Raw genomic sequence first — 20,688 nt, 5'->3', positions numbered from 1 at the left:
TGAAAGTACTGAGATCTGGAACATGCTAATTGCTTTATAGTTAAGGCAGGGACTGAAAAGAGAATGGTCTCCAGCTGACACTTCAGGGTAAGGCAGACAATGGCCCAGCTGGGAGATGGGGCTTAGCACATGGATAACTGTTAGCCTGGCCAAAGTGTGCCCCAAGAGAAGGGGTCACTCCTGCAGGAATCAGAAGGTCTCTTGAAATGTTGAGATGAAACTGAAAAGAACTAAACCTGCATCTCTGGAGTCCAGGGGGCTTCATTACATGACATGGGAAGGTTTTGTCCTAGCAAAGGGACTGATCATGTGTGGCACCTTGCAGACATTTCTGTGCCTCTACTACTCAACTTCCTCTCCCTCCCCACCCTCAGCTTCTGTGCCTGTCTCCTCTCCAGCCCCTCATTTGCCATGAGGCACCCCTAGCAAGTCCCCACAGAAGGGAACAAGTTTTGTTTTGCTCATGCTGGTGTAACTCCTGGGTCACTTCACTGAAATTAATGGGGGAACATGACTGTGAAACAGGAGAATCTGGCCCAGAGAGTCTACACACAGATTGCTGGACACATCCCCAGTGAGCCAATGCTCAGCTCATCAGTAGCTCTTCCTCACCCACCTGCTCCTTCACAGCACACTGTTCCTTTGGGCAACTTATTAAACAACTAGTTTCAGGTTCTGAGTCCCACTGTCAATTTTAGTGGCTTTGCAATCCTGTTTTCCCATTTTTCTTAATAGTCTCTCTTCCCTTTTGCTGTGTGTGACTCTCACAAATGGGGTAACTGGCCCTACAGGGGAAAGTGTGAGAGTGACTTAATCCTGTATGATGGTCGTCCCTAGTGGCTCCGGTGTAGATTGAGGTTCTGTTATACTAGGTGCTGTACACAACTGCAGACCCGGCCCTGGAGTGCTTACGGTCTAAAGAGACAAGACTGCCAAAAGGTCCGATTATTGTCTCTGGGTCACAGCTGGAGAACTGAGACATGGATATTAAGGGAATTGAGGTCAAGTCTCCAGAGTCTCATTCTGGTGCCTTAACTGCAAACCCATCAAATGTACAAAACAGAAAATATTGGTAATTGCTCCAGGATGGAATCCCAGATGTTACTTGTAAAAACCAGGAGCTTTGTTCGGAGGCATGTTTATAAATGACAGCGTCACTTTAAAATAGAGACTACAGTACGGGGGCCCCTTCTTGCTTTCTCCCCATTTCTTGTCCACCCAAGCTATCTTCCTAATGGATTGTTCTTAACTTGCATTTTAGTCATTCATCTTCTCAGCACCTACAGGAATTTCTATGTAAACCAAACTCCTTTTTCTTATGACTTGCCCTGTTGCCTCATTTCATCTGTGGGAGAGGTGAGGAGTTTGTGCTTGTTAAGATCTGACATGCAATCCTACAGTTTATTGGTACTGTATTAAGCAGTGCATTGTACATAGTATTGTTCTGAATCCTGTAAAGCCAGAGCCTTCTAAACTGAGAAACGACCACATCTGCTGTGTGTATTTGTTTAAACCTTTGAGAACTGATGATGTCTTTGTGCATAAAAATAAATCCACATGGGGTGTCTATACAATCTGAGGTTCGGAGAAGGTTGTAGAACTGTTAGAAACCTGCTTTGGTATATTAACATGTTATTGATGTACCGCGTGTTGGGTTCAAAGATCTGCTGGCCTCTGTGTTTTTTGCATCTTGCAGCCTCTATTGAAACTTTTATTCTTCTAAAAAAAACAGGAGTACTTGTGGCACCTTAGAGATTAACAAATTTATTTGAGCATAAGCTTTCGTGGGCTAAAACCCATTTCATCGGATGCATGCAGTGGAAAATACAGTAGGAAGATACACACACAATATGAAACAATGGGTGTTATCATACACGCTATAACGAGAGGTTTCAGAGTAGTGATCGGTTAAGGTGAGCTATTAACAGCAGGAGAGTTCCTGGTAGTTCGGGAGTGTGTGTTTTCTCTCCTGCTGGTAATAGCTCACCTTAACTGATCGCTCTCGTTATAGTGTGTATGATAACACCCATTGTTTCATGTTTTCTCTGTGTGCGCACACACACACACACTCTTCCTACTGTATTTTCCACTACATGCATCCGATGAAGTGGGTTTTAGACCACGAAAGCTCATGCTCAAATAAATGTGTCTCTAAGGTGCCACAAGTCCTCCTGTTCTTTTTGCGGATACAGACTAACATGGCTGCTACTCTGAAACCTTTTATTCTTCTAATAATTTAATTGCCTTAAACCCTCCTGTACAGAGATAGGGATGCAAACAAAGAATTCTACGCTGGTTCTGTTTTAGGACTGTTAGTACAGAGCAATCAGAATAGTAGCGTGCTTTCAAAACAATTGAAGGTGAAAATGTTGGCAAGTTACTAGTGGTTCTGGGTTGTCTAGTCATGATTAGCGTGTTGGTGAGTGGGGGCTTCAAGCTTTCGATGTCCAATGTGAGCCACCTTAAAGGGGCCTGACGTTCAGGAGGCCAGACCTCTCTGAAAGCCCAGCCTCCTTCAGGTGGCTCAGTGTGGGCCCATGAGATCACTAGTCACTTTTGAAAGCCTTGGCCAAAGGGCCTGCCGCCTTCGGTATGGTTCTTGGAATGTCTCAGTACGGGAATGAATAGAGGAGACAGCCCCTCCCCATTGTGTTGGGTGGGAGGAGGGGAGAAAGAGGGCGTTCTGGGGGGTTAATATTAATGTTTTGATTCAAGTGTGTCCTTCCACCCTGCCCCTCCTCTCCTCTCTACAGGGTAAGGCTAGCATGTGGTGTCTTACTGCAGCCCCACCCTGCCAATACGGGAACAAGGCGGGGTCTGGCATGCAGCTGTCTGATGTAGTCCTGCAGGTTGGGCTAGTTCCTACATTACATGGTTCTAATGCTTATCCAAGTGGGGGAAGGAGAAGTGCTGATAAGGGAAACTGCCTTTTCCAGTCCTGGTTTCTATGGAAACAGGACATCAGAAGAGCAGAAATGCAGTAAGTGCTTTAAAATAATTGCCAGTTCTCAGAGCACATGGCCTGTTCTCAGCTTGCTCATCCACCTCTGTTGAGATGGCAACTGGAAGTGGCCAGCCCCCAAAACAAGATGCTGCAGAAGAAGAGCACTAGTATATCCAGGCAGCCTGTGTTTTAACCACTGCGTTCTCTAAATCAGGGGTTCTTAACCTTTTTCTTTGAGCACCCCCCCACCCCAGCATGCTATAAACACTCCACTGCCCAGCTGTGCCACAATTTGTTTTTCTGCATGTAAAAGCCAGGGTCAGTGTTAGAAGGTAGCAAGGAGGTCAATTGCCCGAGGTCCCATGCCACAGGGGACAGCACAATGCAAAGTTGCTCAGGCTACAGCTTCAGCTCCTGGTGGTGGGGCTCAGGGCCCCAGGCTGCAGTCTCATGCAGGGGGCTTTGGCTTTCTGCCCTGGGCCCTAGCGAGTCTGATGCCAGCCATGCTTGGCGGACCTCCTGAAACCTGCAGGGCCCCGGACCCCTGGTTGAGAACCACTGATCTAGATCTCCTCTGAACTGGATTAGACAACATGGCCGCTAATAACCTGGGGTCAATCCAGGCTACCTTTCCCAATATTGCTTGCGCTAGTGAAATGGTGGGAAATGCGAAGAAAATGGACGGTGCAGATGCAGCTTCTGTGATAGACCTTCTGTCTTGGTGTTTGAGTGTTGACATTACTGGTTCCTCAAGAAATATCTACACACTTTTGGGTACCAGAGGCTCAGTTCTGGTAGTTCGGGTGTTGGAGAATGTGTCTCAATTTCATCTCTATTCCCCTGAACTTGGTGGAGTTACGTTGAGGATGGATTTGGCCCCATGGACTTAAATTTTCTCACCCGAAAGACTGGGCTATCTACACTGTGCATTGAGAGCATCTCTGTGAGAGAATGTTATTGCCCAGCTGTCCTTGCTGAAGCAGTAATGTTTTCTCTTCCTCTGGCTTTTTTATTTAGGAAATCAGTCTCATCTTCCAGAGCTTAGTGCTGAGGTCAGGGCGAACAGTGTTCCTGGCCAGTAACTTGACCCATAGTGCACTGAAGCTGCAAAGCAAGTGTGTTCACATGCAAATTCTATGGTGTCCTCCTGCAGCGTTACTCTTGTGCCTGAATGTTGCTAGGTCACTTATGGTCGCTTTGCAAGGAAGATGCTCCTGGCTCTGCTGTTGGGGAAGAAGATGCTGATTGAGAGTCTCCCAGGACCTGATGTTCAGCTGATCAAACTTTCTTTAGTTAATTAAAGCAACAGGTGTCACGGTTTCAATAGAACTCCAACACGTACTGATGTATGCAGGGCTGGAAAGCCAGATCCAGTGCATTCCCTCTTCAGATTGTCTTGGGCTGTTTTAGACGGCTACTGGAAGGAGTTTCCCTTTGCCGCCATATGTCCATGTTGACAGGTTGCTCTCTCTGGGCTACAGACCCTGAAAAATCTTGTATGGTCTCAGCCATATGCTGACTATTTGGTTTGACTCCTAACTTCCACTTTCTTCTGTCTCCAGTGGGTCAGAGAAGTCCGACATCAGTGTTGCAGTGAGACTTCTTTAGCTCTCATAGGGTGGGAATTCCGTACTTCTCTTTTTACACTTATTGAGGGCTTGGTGGGTTTTGACTGGCATAAATTATAGTCTTCTGGCTTCATGTGATCTTGGTTTTACTCAACAGTTGCTCGTTGGTTTCCTTAGAAACTAACACCACAGTATCTTCAACAGTCTGAGCATCCTGATTGGAGCAGAAAGTATGGGCCAGGAGAACTGTCAGGACAGGGAGAGGAGCTCCTGCCAGGAGTGTCTCTCTCTTCCTACAGTCTTCTCTGTTGCTCTTTTGTTTTAAACTCTAAATTAAAATTTGTCTGCACAGTTGAGGGTGGGAAACAAAAATCTTCTGATCACTTGGCCCAGGGCAGCTTTAGATTTCATATTTGATGTCTGTCGCAAAAATGCAGCTGTCCAATTTGCACGCTATGTCCCAGTCCCTTGGGCAAATTGAAATGAAATATTATAGCTTCTGCAACTAAGGGCCTTTCTCTGCACTCTTCTTGTTCTACTCTGAACTACTGGGCCAAGATTTCTCAGTTTTTATCCTCTTGGTTTAGCATGTCCAAACCTCATTTAATCTGATGTGTTGAGCTTTGTCTTCACTTTAAAATGCCTCCACAAATCAGACGCTGAGGCTGTGCAACTGACTTCAAGTTCAGTTCTAGATGGGTGATGTCCATTAAGTTTGCAGTCTAGATCTGACCATGCAGAGTAGCCTGCCCGGTGCTGCTGCTGGGTGCTCCCTGAGACCATGTTCCCAATTCCTTTTACGCTGGTAGCGAATAACGTGTTGGAACTAGAGTGTTTCTACTCTTGGGCCACTCACTTCATCAGATCCTGGAGCATTCTTCATCGCCCTCGTATGTGGGTGGGGCTTCTGCCACAGCAGTGTTGCAAGTTAGGGTGGTATTTCCACCAGGCAGGTGGCTGGTGAACGTATAAGACTTGTGCGCTGTTATTTGCTTCCCATTTAATGGTGTCTAAATGTCAGTTTAGAGGCAGCCACTTTAGGTGAGGGCGCAGCCTCTCCTGTTCCGTCCCAGAGAAAGCACTGCTGATTCTCAGTTTGTACATTGCCAGAATCGGCCAATTCTTCATTGCTGGGCCACCGTGTGGAGTCAAGGCACCAAAACCAAGGCACCATGCTTGCTGTAGTTTAGTAAATGTGACATCCACATCTTCAATGTCAGGAAACCCAACACTTCCGTTTGCCTAGAGGGTGCTCAACCTTGTGCCAGGTTCTGGGTAACAGGATCCTTCCCAGACGGGTACAGCACTTCATCTGATTATGTGTTGCGGGGCAGTCATGCATGTTAGAGGCCGGTTTGTGCATGGGAAGCTGACACTGAGTGGGATGTACGCAGATGCGCATCTATACGTGTGATTTCTATGGATCTGTATTGACCTGACTCTCTGCCAGATCTTGGGATAATCCCTAGAATGCAATTATTCCAGCAGTAAATACTGTAGTGATAGGAACTGCCTTGTAGCATGCGCTATCTTGCAGGATAGATCAGACAAGGTGATTCATTAACCTGAAATCTCTCATTGATTTGTTTGTTTCTCTTTGACGCCTTGAGTTCTCCATGGAGGTTTGAGGCTAGGCATGGTATTATGATGGTTTCATCTCTGGAAACCCATCTCTTTTTGATGAGGAAATTCTGTCTTGTGAGATGAGGAAAGTAATTGTTATATTTGTGTCAGTCTGCGGCAGCCGAGCAGTCTCACTGGAATCAATCAAAGGAAGCGAGTTTGTGCAGTGTGCACGCAGCCTGCGGAGTACCAGCTGCAGGAGGGCAGGGGCACAACCGCTGTGGCAGGATTTTAAAAAGAGTCCCTGTGACATACCTAGGGTACAGTCTAGACTAGTGAGGAGCCAGGTCATCCTTGCCCTCTAACCTGGGGGCTCTTTATGCTGCTTTGTTGTTGTTGCCTCCATTCCTGGACTGCTTGCAATCCACCACTAGTGTGTAAGTCACTCCCAGCTATGTCCGTGTGCACTTGCAACCTGTCAATCACACCCAGACTTTTACCAACTTGGATTATACTGCAGCGTGACCCCAGCACACTGCCAGCCCCCAGATAGTTCCCCAGAATTGTATGTTTTCTACTGCCCAGCCATCTCCTGGGCAATACAAGCTCATATAAGTCCATCATTTTATTAATAGAAATGGTATGCACAAATCCAGTTCTCCCAAGCAGTGTCCCAAATACTTCAGTTCAAATACACTGGTCTAGATAAAACAATAAAATGAGTTTATTAACTACAACGAGAGATTTTGAGTGAGTACAAGTAATGAAGTACAAGAAAAATAAAGATAACGCAGCTAGTGCTTCACTTAACAAACTGTTAGATTCTAAGCAAAGATTCTCTTGACACGTGTTCTCAATAGTATTACTAGCCCAACTTTGTAGGCCAGGCCCCCTTCTTCTGTGTAATGCCTGCTTCGTTTGTTCCTTCTGGTGCAGTGAATTGATGGGAGAGCGAGAAGGAGTGTTTTGGGGTGTTTCCCCTTTCTTTTTATAGTCCTTTCCCGCCTTTGGGCAGCATCTCTAGCTGGGGGTCAGGAGACAGAAGATCTGTGTGAACAGGAACCCCAGGATGTTCCTTTGCTAAAATGTAGATTTGTCGTCCACGTCCCCTTTTCCTGCTAAAGAAAGGTCACTTAGCAGGTGATGGTCCAGGGACCTTATGTACCTCTGGCTGAGGTGCAGCAGCTTGCCCTTTGACGTGGAAGAACTGGCTTGGCCACTCCCCAGGTTTGGAATATGTGTTAGTAACTCCAGACTGAGGAATCTTAGAACTCAACATGCAGTGTTGCTACACGTGTTTTTACCAGAACAATAATGTTCAGAAAATTATGAGTTTTCAAGTGATACCTCCCAAGGCATACTTTGTACAAAGATCATTACAGTGGTATGTGAGGGGTGAATACAGGGGTACAGTCTGCCTCAACTTTAAGTCTTTAAAACTTATTACCACCGGTTGGGCTCCCTAAGAGAAGGGTGATTAAATCTTGTGTTTCTAAGCATGAAATGACTGCCAGAAGGGGTCAGAAAGGACTCATCCTTCTGTGTTCTCCCCCAGTATCCATGAATTGCATTTCATGCTTGGCTGGGGGTGTTACAGTAGCTTCTTGTCTTCTTCTGAAGCATCAGGTACTGTCTGCTGCTGTGGACAGAACCTTGGGGGCCTGTGGCAAATCGAGCATTCCTATTCAGCAGCCCAAGCCTCTGGAGCCATGATGTACTAGTGACCTGGGCATCTGAGAGCCATGACTATAGCTACATTGAACCTTCCTCCTGGCTTCAGGGGAATTACCGGGGTGGATGGGTAGGAAGCAGCTGCCCTTGTTCCATCCCAGAACATTGAGGCAGATGTGTCTCCCAGATCTTACCCATGATTTGCTTCCACTTGCTTCCTTCACTACTCCCATCCCCTCTAAGGGAGCCAGGGACAAAGGCAGCCTTGTTCGTAAGCCTGTGGCAGGGGCTATGCTAGCTGCTGACCTAGCGTTAGGCTGAATAGCCAGACATCAAAGCTCCTGGGACTCCTACTGTTTGTAGCATACTTAAGCCATGTTTGCGCAAGAGGCCTTGACGTTTTTTTGGGTAAACACCAATCAAGTCCTTAGCGTGCAGTGTGCCAGCACCTGGTGCTTGGGCCCTGGGAGTGGGAGATGGAAAAGTCCATTGTTTGCCCTGAAGCTTTTAGAAAACTCTGATGTTTCAGCTCCAAGTACAAAAAGTGTAGAAAAACCTGCCTGTACGGGGAAATTTTTCCTACCCCAGAGGAGCAATATCAATCGGCAATACAAGAGGGTAAAATCACAGCTCATCTCTCTCTGGGGTGGAGATTTTCTTTTCCCATGAGGAAGTTTCTTAGTGCGGTGGCCAAAATAATGGGGAAGTGATTGGAATGAAAAGTAGAGAGAGAGAATCTTGAAAGACGAGTTGAAGGACTGAGGTGCAATCCAAATACTGATCTTTCTCCCACACACTTCCCTTCAGGTCTATACATAGCTCCCCACCATTGTTCTTGTCCTCACCTGTAATAGTGAAATAAGATGACATATATTGTTAATGCAGTGCTGAGGTTGCAAAACCAAATACTCGGAAGCCTGGAAATTCCAGAAGTTAAAGGGACCCCAACTTGGGATCGGATCAGTTTCAACATAGTGGGTAAAAAGTCACTTCATGTCTTCCAATTTTCAGAGGTTGTGCCAAGCTCTCGTTCCCATGCCATAAAAAATACCTTTGACGTGTGAAAGACTCCTAGGAACAGGGGACGTGGTTAAAACTGGCTAGAGACACATTGCTGAATACACAACATAAAGACTTCCCCCTCCTCTTCTCCCCCCCCCCCCCATTTATTTCAGTTCCCGGAATCATAAGGTTTGCCTGAAACAATGGTGGTTAAAACACATGAACAGAAGTACGGCTTTTAAGATGATGCTGTCTCTCTAAGGCTTTTGTTGCATTTTTAATTCTCTCTCTCACAGGGTCACTCGCCTGGTATATTTCGCTGCCTTACCAAAGGTAATCTTTCCTCTAATGTTGTTTGTTTTTTCAATGCTTAGCCTATAAGGATATGCTCAGCATTCCTAGGATTTGCAGTGTGGTATAGGGTGTATTCAGCACAGTGTATAATGATACACAATTATACCTTGTTTTGGAGTTATAGGGCCAGACTTTTAAATGGTGACCTCCCTTTTTGTGCATTCAATTACGATATTAAGTGTAATTTAGGCCACTCGGATGTCTAAGTCTCTAATAGCACCTGCTAATTGCGTGCTGAGATGTCTTATGATCTAAAGTGTGCTCTGGTTTGACTTCCCTTTGGACTCTTTCTTTATGGTTATTTGTTGTTGTTAACAGCAATGGCCAGGATTCTTTTCTGTAGCTCTTGTGACTTCAGCCAGAGCAGGAATTGCTTAATGCTACAAACAGGCCACTAGAGTTTACAACCGATGCCTTTGTTAGTTTTATAATTCCCAGTATCTCTTCTCTAATGATTAGCTTATGCAAATTGTGTCCCATGGGGGAGGTCCAGTTCAGGCTAAGCTAAAAATCAGGGTCATCAAAACTTAACATTAGAGCCCTGTGCAGATACAAAATGTGTATGTGTATCTGCATCTGCTCTGCAATCCGCAAACATGGTCTGTGGGTATAAAGCAGATATCTGCAGATTTGCAGGGCTCGAGATATAAAATGTGTAGCTGCACCCATCCGCGATCTACAAACATGGACAGCCATGTGGTTATCCACAGATTTGCAGGGCTCTACTTAACATTATGCTACACATATATGTTTGTTTGTGAAGCACGGCAGAGCGAACACTGCATGTTTTTCCTACTGTTCTAGTCTTTGTAAATAAAACAGAGTAGGGAAGGAAAAGGATTTCCCTACTTTTTTCTGGTTGTTTACTCTCGGCCTTGGACCGTTCTCCGTCAGGTCAGGTTTTTCCTTTCTAATCAGTTTTCCCTGTTTAGGTGAAGTTACTAGGGCTCCATGAGGCTCTGCCCACTTGGATCCAACTGTGGGGTCAGGGTTGTATATTGTGTCTGACTGTGTGAGCCTGATTCTGCTCTGACTAAAGACATCAACAAATGCACTGCCATTGTCTCCATTAGCAAGTGAGCTGGCTCTGTAGGTGGCCAACAGCTTAGCAGAACTTTTTGCTGTGCATATGTACACTCAGTGCTGCATTTTCAAACATTCATGACTGTTCAGAACCATTCTCCCCACCACACACGTGCATGCACAGAACACGCCTTCATGCCCCCTGTCATAAACATAAAGGGAAGGGTAAACACCTTTAAATCCCTCCTGGCCAGAGGAAAAATCCTTTCACCTGTAAAGGGTTAACAAGCTAAGACAACCTCGCTGGCACCTGACCAAAATGATCAATGAGGAGACAAGTTACTTTCAAAGCTGGATGGGGGGAAACAAAGGGTCCTCTCTGTCTGTGTGATGCTTTTGCCGGGACCGGAGCAGGAATGCAGGTCAGAACTCCTGTAAAGAGTTAGTAAGCAATCTAGTTAGATATGCGTTAGCTTCTGTTTTGTTTAAATGGCTGATAAAATAGGCTGTGCTGAATGGAATGTATATTCCTGTTTTTGTGTCTTTTTGTAACTTAAGGTTTTGCCTAGAGGGATTCTCTATGTTTTGAATCTGATTACCCTGTAAGGTATTTACCATCCTGATTTTACAGAGATGATTCTTTTACTTTTTCTTTAATTAAAATTCTTTTGAGAACCTGATTGCTTTTTCATTGTTCTTAAGATCCAAGGGTTTGGGTCTGTGCTCACCTGTAGAAATTGGTGAGGATTCTTGTCAAGCCTTTCCCAGGAAAGGGGGTCTAGGGCTTGGGGGGATATTCTGGGGGGGAGACGTTTCCAAGTGGGCACTTCCCCTGTTCTTTGTGTAACACTTTGGTGGTGGCAGCGTTTTAACCTAAGCTGGTAAGAATAAGCTTAGGGGGTCTTTCATGCAGGTCCCCACATCTGTACCCTAGAGTTCAGAGTGGGGAAGGAACCTTGACACTCCCCCTCCCCAAACTTTGCCAAGCATGTGCTGCTCATTAAGACCTATTGAGACACCAGAGCCCTGATCTTGCACAGGTAGAATCCAGTTGACTTCACTGGGGCTCTGTGTGGGTGCAATGATGGGAACAATTTCAGCTGTTTTGAACTAAGCCCTAAGGTGGGGGAAAGAGAGCTGCTTTTTACAGTGGGAGGAAGGGGTGTGTGAGCTCGTCATCCTGTTATTCCACAGCCGAACGAGTTTTTCTCAAATTTTGCCTCAGGTGAATTTGTATGAGACCAAGCCTGGAAAATGTCAGCCCAAAAGCTGACTGCTTTGGAAAGCTGCCTGTACATGTGGAAACAGAAGGTTAGAATAAAAATTGTTACCTATTGTGTGGCAGTTGCTGCTGGTGAGACCGCTGTAATATATAACTTACTGAGAGCTGTAAGCGTTCAAAGCACTGCACAAATACTGACCTTTAAAGCACCCAGCTCTGTAGCTGGCCTCATTTCTTCTTATGCCCCATCCCTCTCCTTATTGAATGCTCCTGCCTTTCCTGCGTTGTTACTGATAATTCTACCTTAGCCTGCATTCAGGCTTCTCCTAACAGTCTTTTGCCCCCTTCAGACATATCTCCTCTACACATGGAACAGACCCGCCCCTCGGGTCCAAGTTTTCCAAGCCTTCTGCTCTGGGAGGTCTAGTGGGGCTAACCTCAGAATGTGTCTCTCGTCTGCTCCTGGTGGTGGTAATGCTGTCTCTGGTATGGCCGCTGGAGACTGTAAGCTCTTTGAGGCAAGGACCTAGTAATTTATCAACCTATCTGATGTAGCTTTGCCCCTGGAAAGGGCTTTGCACGCTTATGAGTGGGAGTTTTCAAAGTCACCTAAGTGACTTGGGCACCCAAGATCCTGCAGTGAAAGTCCAATGGGATTTGTGTGCATAATTCACTTAAACACATTTGAAAATCCAGGCTGTAAAAATAAGACTTCCCCATTCCCTGAAAAGTTGGATCCATTGCTAAAAGAAACCAGGCTAGACCCAAAGCCGTTCCCATGTGCTGGCTGTTCAGGGAGCTGTGTGATGTGAAATGAGCTGGTGGCCCCAGGTGAGTTCCTGGTAGATAAGTCGTTTTTGCCTGAGAAGCCCACCATAACTGAGCACCTTACTGGGAATCTCACTTGTGGCCAAAAATCAAATGGGCTATAAAGCATGAGCTCCTCTCTCCCTCTTTCCAAGAGGTAGTTCCTTTGGGTCAGCTTTGAAGCACAATGGCAGGGTAGAGTGGGGGAAGTTTGCCCTGCTGCTACTTGTGCTGTACAGATCCTACAACAGATAGGAGAAGGGGCAAGATGGGGTCATCCTAAGAACTAGATATGGGCAGATCAAACAGAATCAGCAAGAGAAACCCATGTGTGGGCTCTTCCAAATGGCCATCTCCATGATAGATGATCCTGGGTTTCTTTTGTACATTTCACTCACTGCTGACTGCTCTTTTCTTCTAGAGTCCAGGAAAGAGGTGACTCTCCCCTTCCGATTGAAGAATGGTCGTGTTAAGGCAGTTTGGGTTGCTTCTCTGGAAGAACTACATTTTGCAGGTACTTTCACGCTGGGCTTTCTGTGCGGAGGAGAATAGATGATTGTGAAGATGAGGCTAAGCGAATCATGGCTTTAGCCATCTAATGTACGATGCTTCAAATGAAGTCACTTCTCAAGACCCTCCTGATATGTCTTCAAGCTCCAATGAACCTTAGTCGTTAGGGCAGGACATCATCGAGAGGAGAACTTTTCTGGATTTGTTTGAGTGTATGCATGAGGGAGGCGGGGTGGTTTTGGTTTTTTGTCATGCCTCTTCCCCCCCATCCCCCACTTACCAATCCTTGTCAGTTAAATCAGGGCTGCCTGTTGATTTTTTTGGTTCTTTGCAATCTGCTCCAAATACAGTCTGGGGTACACAATCTAGCTGTCAGCTGGTCATTGAATTTATTAGCTCTGCAAGGCTAAGCCGCGAGACCAGGGCAGCTGGATGCTGGCTTGTTTCTTTCAGCCTTTCAGACACTTCGAATTTGACATTTGTTAGTTTCCAGCCACTGAAATACTAATCAGGGAGCACTATTTTAAATGCCCAATCTCTCAGTTGCTTTTATTTTTGGGGAGGGGAGGGACTCCATCCATCTGGCATGCAGCCCACACCCACCCAGCTGGCATGTTGCCCAGGGCATCTGATCCGTGTTCCATCCTGCTTTGCTCCCAAACGCTGTGTGTGCTCCAGGCATGCTCCAGGCAGAGCAGAGCACTGACTGGAAGCTGCTGACCAAGCTCACCAGGGGCGTGTATTTTTTTTTTTTTTTTGTGCATGGCCCATACTCCCAATCCCTGTTCTCCACCCACTACCCTCTCATTGCAACTCTCCCACAACCCTGCTGTGTGTGGGCATTGGGGAAGCAGCACTAGGTAGAGAGCACTGGGATTGGTTAGGTGACAGGGTGTTTCTTTCAATGATTGAAAGGGGCACTGGCTGGGGGAAGCGGCTAACCCAATGATCCTGTAGAAAGATTCATCTCACTAAAAGTCTTTGTTGTTGCTTCTGTATCACCTCTTCAGACAGAACGTTCCGATAGAGCTGGTCCATGGGAAGGCAGTAGGGGGGAGCATGAGTCTGTCCATGTCTAGACATGTTGGTAACTCTAAGAATGGTTCTTGGCACTGTAACCCTTGGAGCTCATGTTGGGAGAAGAGTGAATGCGAGGCCCGGCCCCACCTCGCCACTATCCAGATAGACCCTGCAGTGGCTGTTGAAAGAGGGAGAGGACCTCTGGCTTTCCACCCATCTGGCCTTGTCTGCTGCCTGCCTCTTGAGTACGAACGGCTCGGTGCCGATTCAGCTCTGCCCCTCGCTGACAAAGCTGCCTGCCTCTTAGGATTGAGGTGAGGCACTGGACCAGCGGGAGGGGAAGGCAGGTTGGGTTAGATCTGGCTCCATTCAAGAGGCCTGATTCATCAGCACAGAGCCTGTCTCTTCCTTGATGGAGCACCCTGTCAGCCCAGCTATGTTTCTACAAACTGGGCAGCAATGAGAAGCGTAAGCTCCTTCAGGCTGACTGATGAGCGAAGGGTTAATGGGCCATCCATCAGACAGCAGCTCAAACGGCGCTTAGCTCCTTTGGCCTCTTGCTGATTTGGGGCCACATAAATCATAGAATATCAGAGTTGGAAGGGACCTCAGGAGGTCATCTAGTCCAACCCCCTGCTCAAAGCAGGACCAATCCCCAATTAAATCATCCCAGCCAGGGCTTTGTCAAGCCTGACCTTAAAAACTTCTAAGGAAGGCGATTCCACCACCTCCCTAGGTAACGCATTCCAGTGTTTCACCACCCTCCTAGTGAAAAGTTTTTTTCCTAATATCCAATCTAAACCTCCCCCACTGCAACTTGAGACCGTTACTCCTCATTCTGTTGTCTGCTACCACTGAGAAGAGTCTAGATCCATCCTCTTTGGAACCCCCTTTCAGGTATTTGAAAGCAGCTATCAGATCCCCCCCCCTCATTCTTCTCTTCTGCAGCCTAAACAATCCCAGTTCCCTCAGCCTCTCCTCATAAGTCATGTGTTCCAGTCCCTTAATCATTTTTGTTGCCCTCCGTTGGACGTTTTGCAATTTTTCCACATCCTTCTTGTAGTGTGGGGCCCAGAACTGGACACAGTACTCCAGATGAGGCCTCACCAATGTGGAATAGAGGGGAACGATCACATCCCTCGATCTGCTGGCAATGCCTCTACTTATACATCCCAAAATGCCATTGGCCTTCTTGGCAACAACGGCACACTGACTCATATATCCAGCTTCTTGTCCACTGTAACCCCTAGGTCCTTTTCTGCAGAACTGCTGCCTAGCCATTCGGTCCCTAGTCTGTAGGGGTGCATGGGATTCTTCATCCTAAGTGCAGGACTCTGCACTTGTCCTTGTTGAACCTCATCAGATTTCTTTTGGCCCAATCCTCTAATTTGTCTAGGGCCCTCTGTATTCTGTCCCTACCCTCCAGCATATCTACCTCTCCTCCCAGTTTAGTGTCATCTGCAAACTTGCTGAGGGTGCAATCCACGCCATCCTCCAGATCTTTAATGAGGATATTGAACAAAACTGGCCTGAGGACCGACCCTTGGGGTACTCCACTTAATACCGGCTGCCAACGAGACATGGAACCATTGATCACTACCTGTTGAGCCTGACAATCTAGCCAGCTTTCTATCCACTTTATAGTCTATTCATCCAGCCCACATTTCTTTAACTTACTGGCAAGAATACTGTGGGAGACCCTGTCAAAAGCTTTGCTAAAGTCAAGGAACAACACGTCCACCGCTTTCCCCTCATCCACAGAGCCAGTTGTCTCGTCATAGAACGCAATTAGTCAGGCATGTCTTGCCCTTGGTGAATCCATGCTGACTGTTTCTGATCACTTTCCTCTCCTCTAAGTGCTTCAGAATTGATTCCTTGAGGACCTGTTCCATGATTTTTCCAGGGACTGAGGTGAGGCTGACTGGCCTGTAGTTCCCAGGATTCTCCTCTTTCCCTTGTTTAAAGATGGGCACTACATTAGCCTTTTTCCAGTCGTCTGGGACCTCCCCCGATCGCCATGAGTTTTGAAAGATAATGGCCAATGGCTCTGCAATCACATCCACCAACTCCTTTAGCACTCTTGGATGCAGCACGTCCGGCCCCATGGACTTGCGCTCGTCCAGCTTTTCTAAATAGTCCCGAACCACTTAATAAATACTACCTACCCCAGCCCTGAACCTTTTCTAAATAGGAAAGGAACCACCTTTCCTATTCTCCTGTGACTCACCACCCAGATATGTAGAGGCACGGAGCCTGCCCCCGCAGTGGGGGTGGAATCTGTAGCTTGTTTTTACAATTTAAAAACCATGAAACAGTTGCAGATCAGCACTACATGTTTGAAGTAATCACAAACTCACTGGTCTGTGATGAGGACTCCTCAGCACTATGGCAGTGGTCACCAACTGGTCGATCGCAATCAACTGGTCAATCCTAGAGGGTTTCCCAGATGATCGCGATCTCCGGCAGCACAGTGTGGTTACTGCTAAGACAGACTCCCTGCCTACCCCAGCCCCGTGCCATTCCTGGAAGCAGCCAGTGCAGCCCCGAGGGTGGGGAGCAGGGGTCTCTCTCTGCATGTGGCTCCTCTCTGCAAGCACCGTCCCTGCAGCTCCCATTGGCCGGGAGAGCTGCGGGGGCAATGCTTACAGAGGAGCAGCGTGCAGAGCCACATGGCCCCCTGCCACAGGGGCGCATTGGCACCTTCCGGGAGCCACCGGAGGTAAGTGCTGCATGGTGGGAGGCAGCACTCCAACCCCCATCCCTGAGCCCCATCCTGGAGCCATCACCCTGAGCCCCCTCCTGCATCCCAAGCCCCACCCTGAGCCCCCTCCCAGAGTCAGCACTCCAAACCCCTTCCTGCACCCTAGCCCTGACCCCCTTCCCAGAGCCACACTCTGCACCCCCTCCTACACCCCCAACACTCTGCCGGAGCCCCCTCCTGCAACCAAACTCCCTCCTAGAGCTTGCACCCCTCACTCCCTGCCCCAGGCTCAGTCCAGAGCCCCCTCCCACACTGCAAACCCCTCAGTCCCAGCCCAGTGAAAGTGAGTGAGGGTGGGGGAGAGAGAACGACGGAGTTAGGGCGGGATGGAGTAAGCAGGGCAGGGCTTTGGGGAAGGAGCAGGGTAGATCTTGGATTGCCCTTAGATTCAAAAAGTGATCTTGGGCATAAAAAAGGTTGGAGACCGCTGCACTACGGGGATGCAGCTAGTGTCTTATCCTGACGGCCTTACCACATCATGGAGGGCTGGAGCCAGCGGCCTGAATGAGGGGACTTCATTTTGTACTTGCTTCACTTTCCTCATCTGTTGTTCTTAGTGCTGGGAGGCAGCATGGTCTAGTGGATAGAGCACAGGCCTGGTTATGTAGCTTTGTACTTCGGACGTTCCTGCAGAATGAGAGACATTATACTCAAAGCAAACATCTTCGGGGGGTGGGTCACACCTGGTCCTGGGTTTATTTGTGTGTCTTGAGAGACTCGGGAAATGCCTCTCTGGGCTTAGTTCCCTCTAATAGGAACCTGGCAGGCCTGGATCAGCCAAAGGGCTGTGTTTCTCCCTGGCCTCCCAGTCAGGGAAAGTCGCTCTAATTGCAGAAATGAAACTTGCAAGTGATTAGCAGGCCAGTTAAAATGGCTGTTGTCTGAGGGCTAGTTCTGTGTGTGGAGCTGGTCCATGTGACTGGCTTAGCAACTAGACAATGATAACTGAGACGCTGGTTGCTGCTGAGAGATGGCCGCATCCCTGTAGCCTCCTGAGCTAGCGAGGAGTCCTGCAACTGGCAGTGTATCTTGGCTTCTGTTTATGGAGCCGGATGATGATTTTGGACAAAGTCCAGAAGGCAGTTAGAGGGTCAATACAATGATGATGCCCTGGGAGGCAGCCTGCCTGCCAGGGAAATGTTGTAAAACTATCAGACAATCACAACACTGACTCTGAGCATGGCCTCTGAAACACTCCTCCATCATGCAGGGCCAGATCATACTGGGTGTAACTCCAGGGGCGGCAGTAGGTTTACCCCAGGGTTGAATCTAGCCCATGACATGTCAGTTATTTCATTGATTCCCAAACCCCAGAGGGACAGAAACCGGCAGGCTGATGGCCAGTAAATGCCAAAGTGAGGCAGCTGCCCCAGGTAGATGTGTGTGGGGGCAGGGGCAGCTTGTCCGCTCACACAGGGGAATCAAACATGGGCCAGATGCATTGGCAGCAGTGGGTGGATGCCAAGGGCATCAGGCAAGATTAGCTGTGTTGCCAGTCCCCCAAATGCTACCCCTTTCAGAGATTCACATGCCAGGTGAGCCCCCCTCTTTCTAAGAAACAGTATTTCCGTGGATGCCTTGGGTCTGGAAGCCCATCCTGGCCAGGTCCCCCTCTACTCTTGGGATATGCTTCGGGCAGCTGGCCCCAGCAGGACTTGGACAGCCAGTTTGCGCCCCTCTCCTTATTTCCGCCACCCTGCGGGCCCCTGAATTGCTCACAGGCCTCAGCCCTCTTCTGGCCTTAGTGCTGTCCCAGCATGCATGTCCTAGAACCTGTGTGGGCAGGGAGGTTCTACCTCCCATGGGGGCTCATCAGCCTCTGCTAAGACAGGTGAGCTGGAATGGACTCCCCACCCCTTCTGCCCAGGGCAGGCCATGCTCCTCCAGGCAGGTAGCAGTGGCTGGAGCTGGAGCAGGGGACTCTGCTAGGGAGAGGAATTCTTACTTTATCAACAGTATTTTGAAGAAACAACAAATAATTCATAGCCAGTCAGGTCCTCGCACCCCCCTCCCTCCCAGTAACCATCTTCCCCTCCCCAGGGGTGTGCATCACCGTGTAGGAAGGAAGTATGGTCTTTTTGCCTCTGGAGTGGGACACCTGGGCTCAATTCCTGGCTCTGCCACAGACTTCCTTGTGTGACCTTGCTCAAGTCACTTAATGCCTTGTCTCCCCATCTGAAGAATGGGGTGATCCTTCCCCACTGTGAGAATAAAATCCTTTAATGTTTGTGAGGTGCTGAAGGTACTACGGGGATGGGAGGCAAGGGGGATAATCTCCTGTGTGGGCTGCCTTGCTACATTCACTCCTGTTTGTTATAGGTCCAGGAGGAATCGGCCATTGTAGGAAGGAAAACAATCTATGAAAGGTGGAGGGAGGGGAATACAAACACACCCATGAAGAAAGTATCAAGGTTCAACTCCAGTGCATCGATCCTTTCAACAGGGATAGCGAAATGCATCAGTATGAATCTTCTGACAGGAAAACCAAACCCTATTCTGTCCTTGGGTTTAAATTGTGATCCTTCCTAATGTGAATCAATATACTTGTGGGCCAGATTAACTGATTGTTGGAAGCAGTTACACAAATTGCGCACCAGTTTGGAGATGATTTAACAGCTTGGTGGCTGCTCCAGGTGATGTTCAGGGGTGGGGCTGGGGCACCTGAACAAGCAGTTGTACAACAAATTGAGTAATAACATCTTCCTTCCATCTTTGGATCTCAAAGCACTTCACAAGCTTTTATTAAGCCTCCCCTTACCCCAGTGAAGTACATAAATAATATCAAACTCTTCTATAGCACTTTTCATCAGTAGATCTCCAAGTGCTTTATAAAGGGGGAAACTGAGGCACAGGGAAGTGAAGTAATTTGCTCAGGGTCAGCCAGGTGACAGATATGGGACTAGAACCCAGGTCTCCTGAGTCCCAGTGCTCTATCCCTGAGGCCATACTCCTCTGAGATGTTCTGCTAATTTTATCAATGTGCAGATGGAGGCAAAGTGACTTGCATGAAGTTCCATAGCAATGTAGTGGCACAGCAGGGAATAGAACCTGTGAAGTCCTGATTCCCTGTCGTCTTCTAAGCATTGTAAGACACGACCCAATGTAATGATGCTGTGCACCATCACCTTCTTTGTGCCCTTCCTCCCCCTCCCCTTCAGTATATCCTAAATGCTGCTGCTAAGATTCTTATCCCCCTCCCCAGATCATCTCATTCCTACAGTCTTTTCCTTCACCCCTTCTCAGGTCTCGTCTACATTAGAAAATTAGACCGACCCAGCTGCATCACTCAGGGTGTGAAAAATCCACATCCATGAGCGCTGGATTTAAGCCCAACTAAGTCCCTGTGTCGACAGCACTAGCTACCACCTTTTGGTGAGCCCCTCCGGTTGCTGAAAAGCTACAGTGGCGGTCGTGTTTTAAGTGTAAATGTAGCCTTAGATACCCTTACTGGCTTCCATTCTCCTTCATGTTCAAGACTCAGCGCAACTATTCCCTCCTGTTTCTATCTATACATCAACTCTTCTCCTCCTCCTTAGACTTGCTGTTCCTTTACCCAGTCCCAACTTCACTTCTCCTTTCCCGCTGCTCCTCATGCTTAAAGCAGCATCTCTATTGGGGATCTGATCCAAAGCCCATTGAATGATTCTCACTGACTTCAATTGGCCTGGGATGAAGGCCTTAATGAGGTGATATGGTCTGGTGGATTGAGAGTGGAGCTGGGCCTATGGGCCAAGAACTCTACATTTAATTCAGCTCTGTCACTGATTTACTGAGTGACCTTGGGCAAGTCACTTAATCGTGCTGTGCCTCAGTTTCCCTATCTATAAAATGAGGGTGATGATACTTTGCTGCCTCCTGGGATGGCTGTAGCGGGTAATGTTTGTATGGCCTTGGGAATCATAAAGCGATAGACATGGTAAGTACAAGTATTAACACTTGTCAATGGGGCATTTCATGTACTCAGGGAAACTCTGTGGCTGGAATAACACCCTACTTGGCTTGTTTTGTATTGTGCTTTACTGCCTTGTGCTTCCAGACTATAAACTCTTTGGGTATGACTTCACTTAAGGTTTTAATGCCGATGAACTTATTAGTTATCATGTCTGAACATTCTACACTAGGGGTGGCCAACCTGTGGCTCCGGAGCCGCGTGCGGCCCTTCAGAAGTTAATATGCGGCTCCTTGTACAGGTGCTGACTCTCTGGGGCTGGAGCTACAGGTGCCAACTTTCCACTACTCAACC

General features: G+C 47.8%; 1 protein-coding gene across 4 annotated transcripts in view; it reads left to right on the top strand.

Moving 5' to 3' along the window:
* Nucleotides 1-20,688, top strand: part of ABCA3 (ATP binding cassette subfamily A member 3) — an 85,395-nt gene that overhangs the window by 8,389 nt on the left and 56,318 nt on the right. For 2 of the 4 annotated variants that reach the window (XM_077828251.1, XM_077828247.1), the window contains exon 2: nt 12,576-12,668. In XM_077828251.1, coding sequence (XP_077684377.1) covers nt 12,615-12,668 — 54 coding nt within the window. In that variant the 5' untranslated portion in view covers nt 12,576-12,614. Of the gene's footprint in view, nt 1-9,044; nt 9,082-11,350; nt 11,437-12,575; nt 12,669-20,688 lie in introns of all 4 variants that reach the window. The other 2 variants (XM_077828249.1, XM_077828248.1) reach the window with 2 other exon arrangements.

Source organism: Eretmochelys imbricata, chromosome 10, assembly GCF_965152235.1.
Source record: "Eretmochelys imbricata isolate rEreImb1 chromosome 10, rEreImb1.hap1, whole genome shotgun sequence".
In the NCBI taxonomy this organism is placed as follows: Eukaryota; Metazoa; Chordata; order Testudines; family Cheloniidae; genus Eretmochelys; species Eretmochelys imbricata.
Note: the sequence above shows the minus strand (reverse complement) of the source record. Positions and strands in the feature narration are given on the sequence as shown.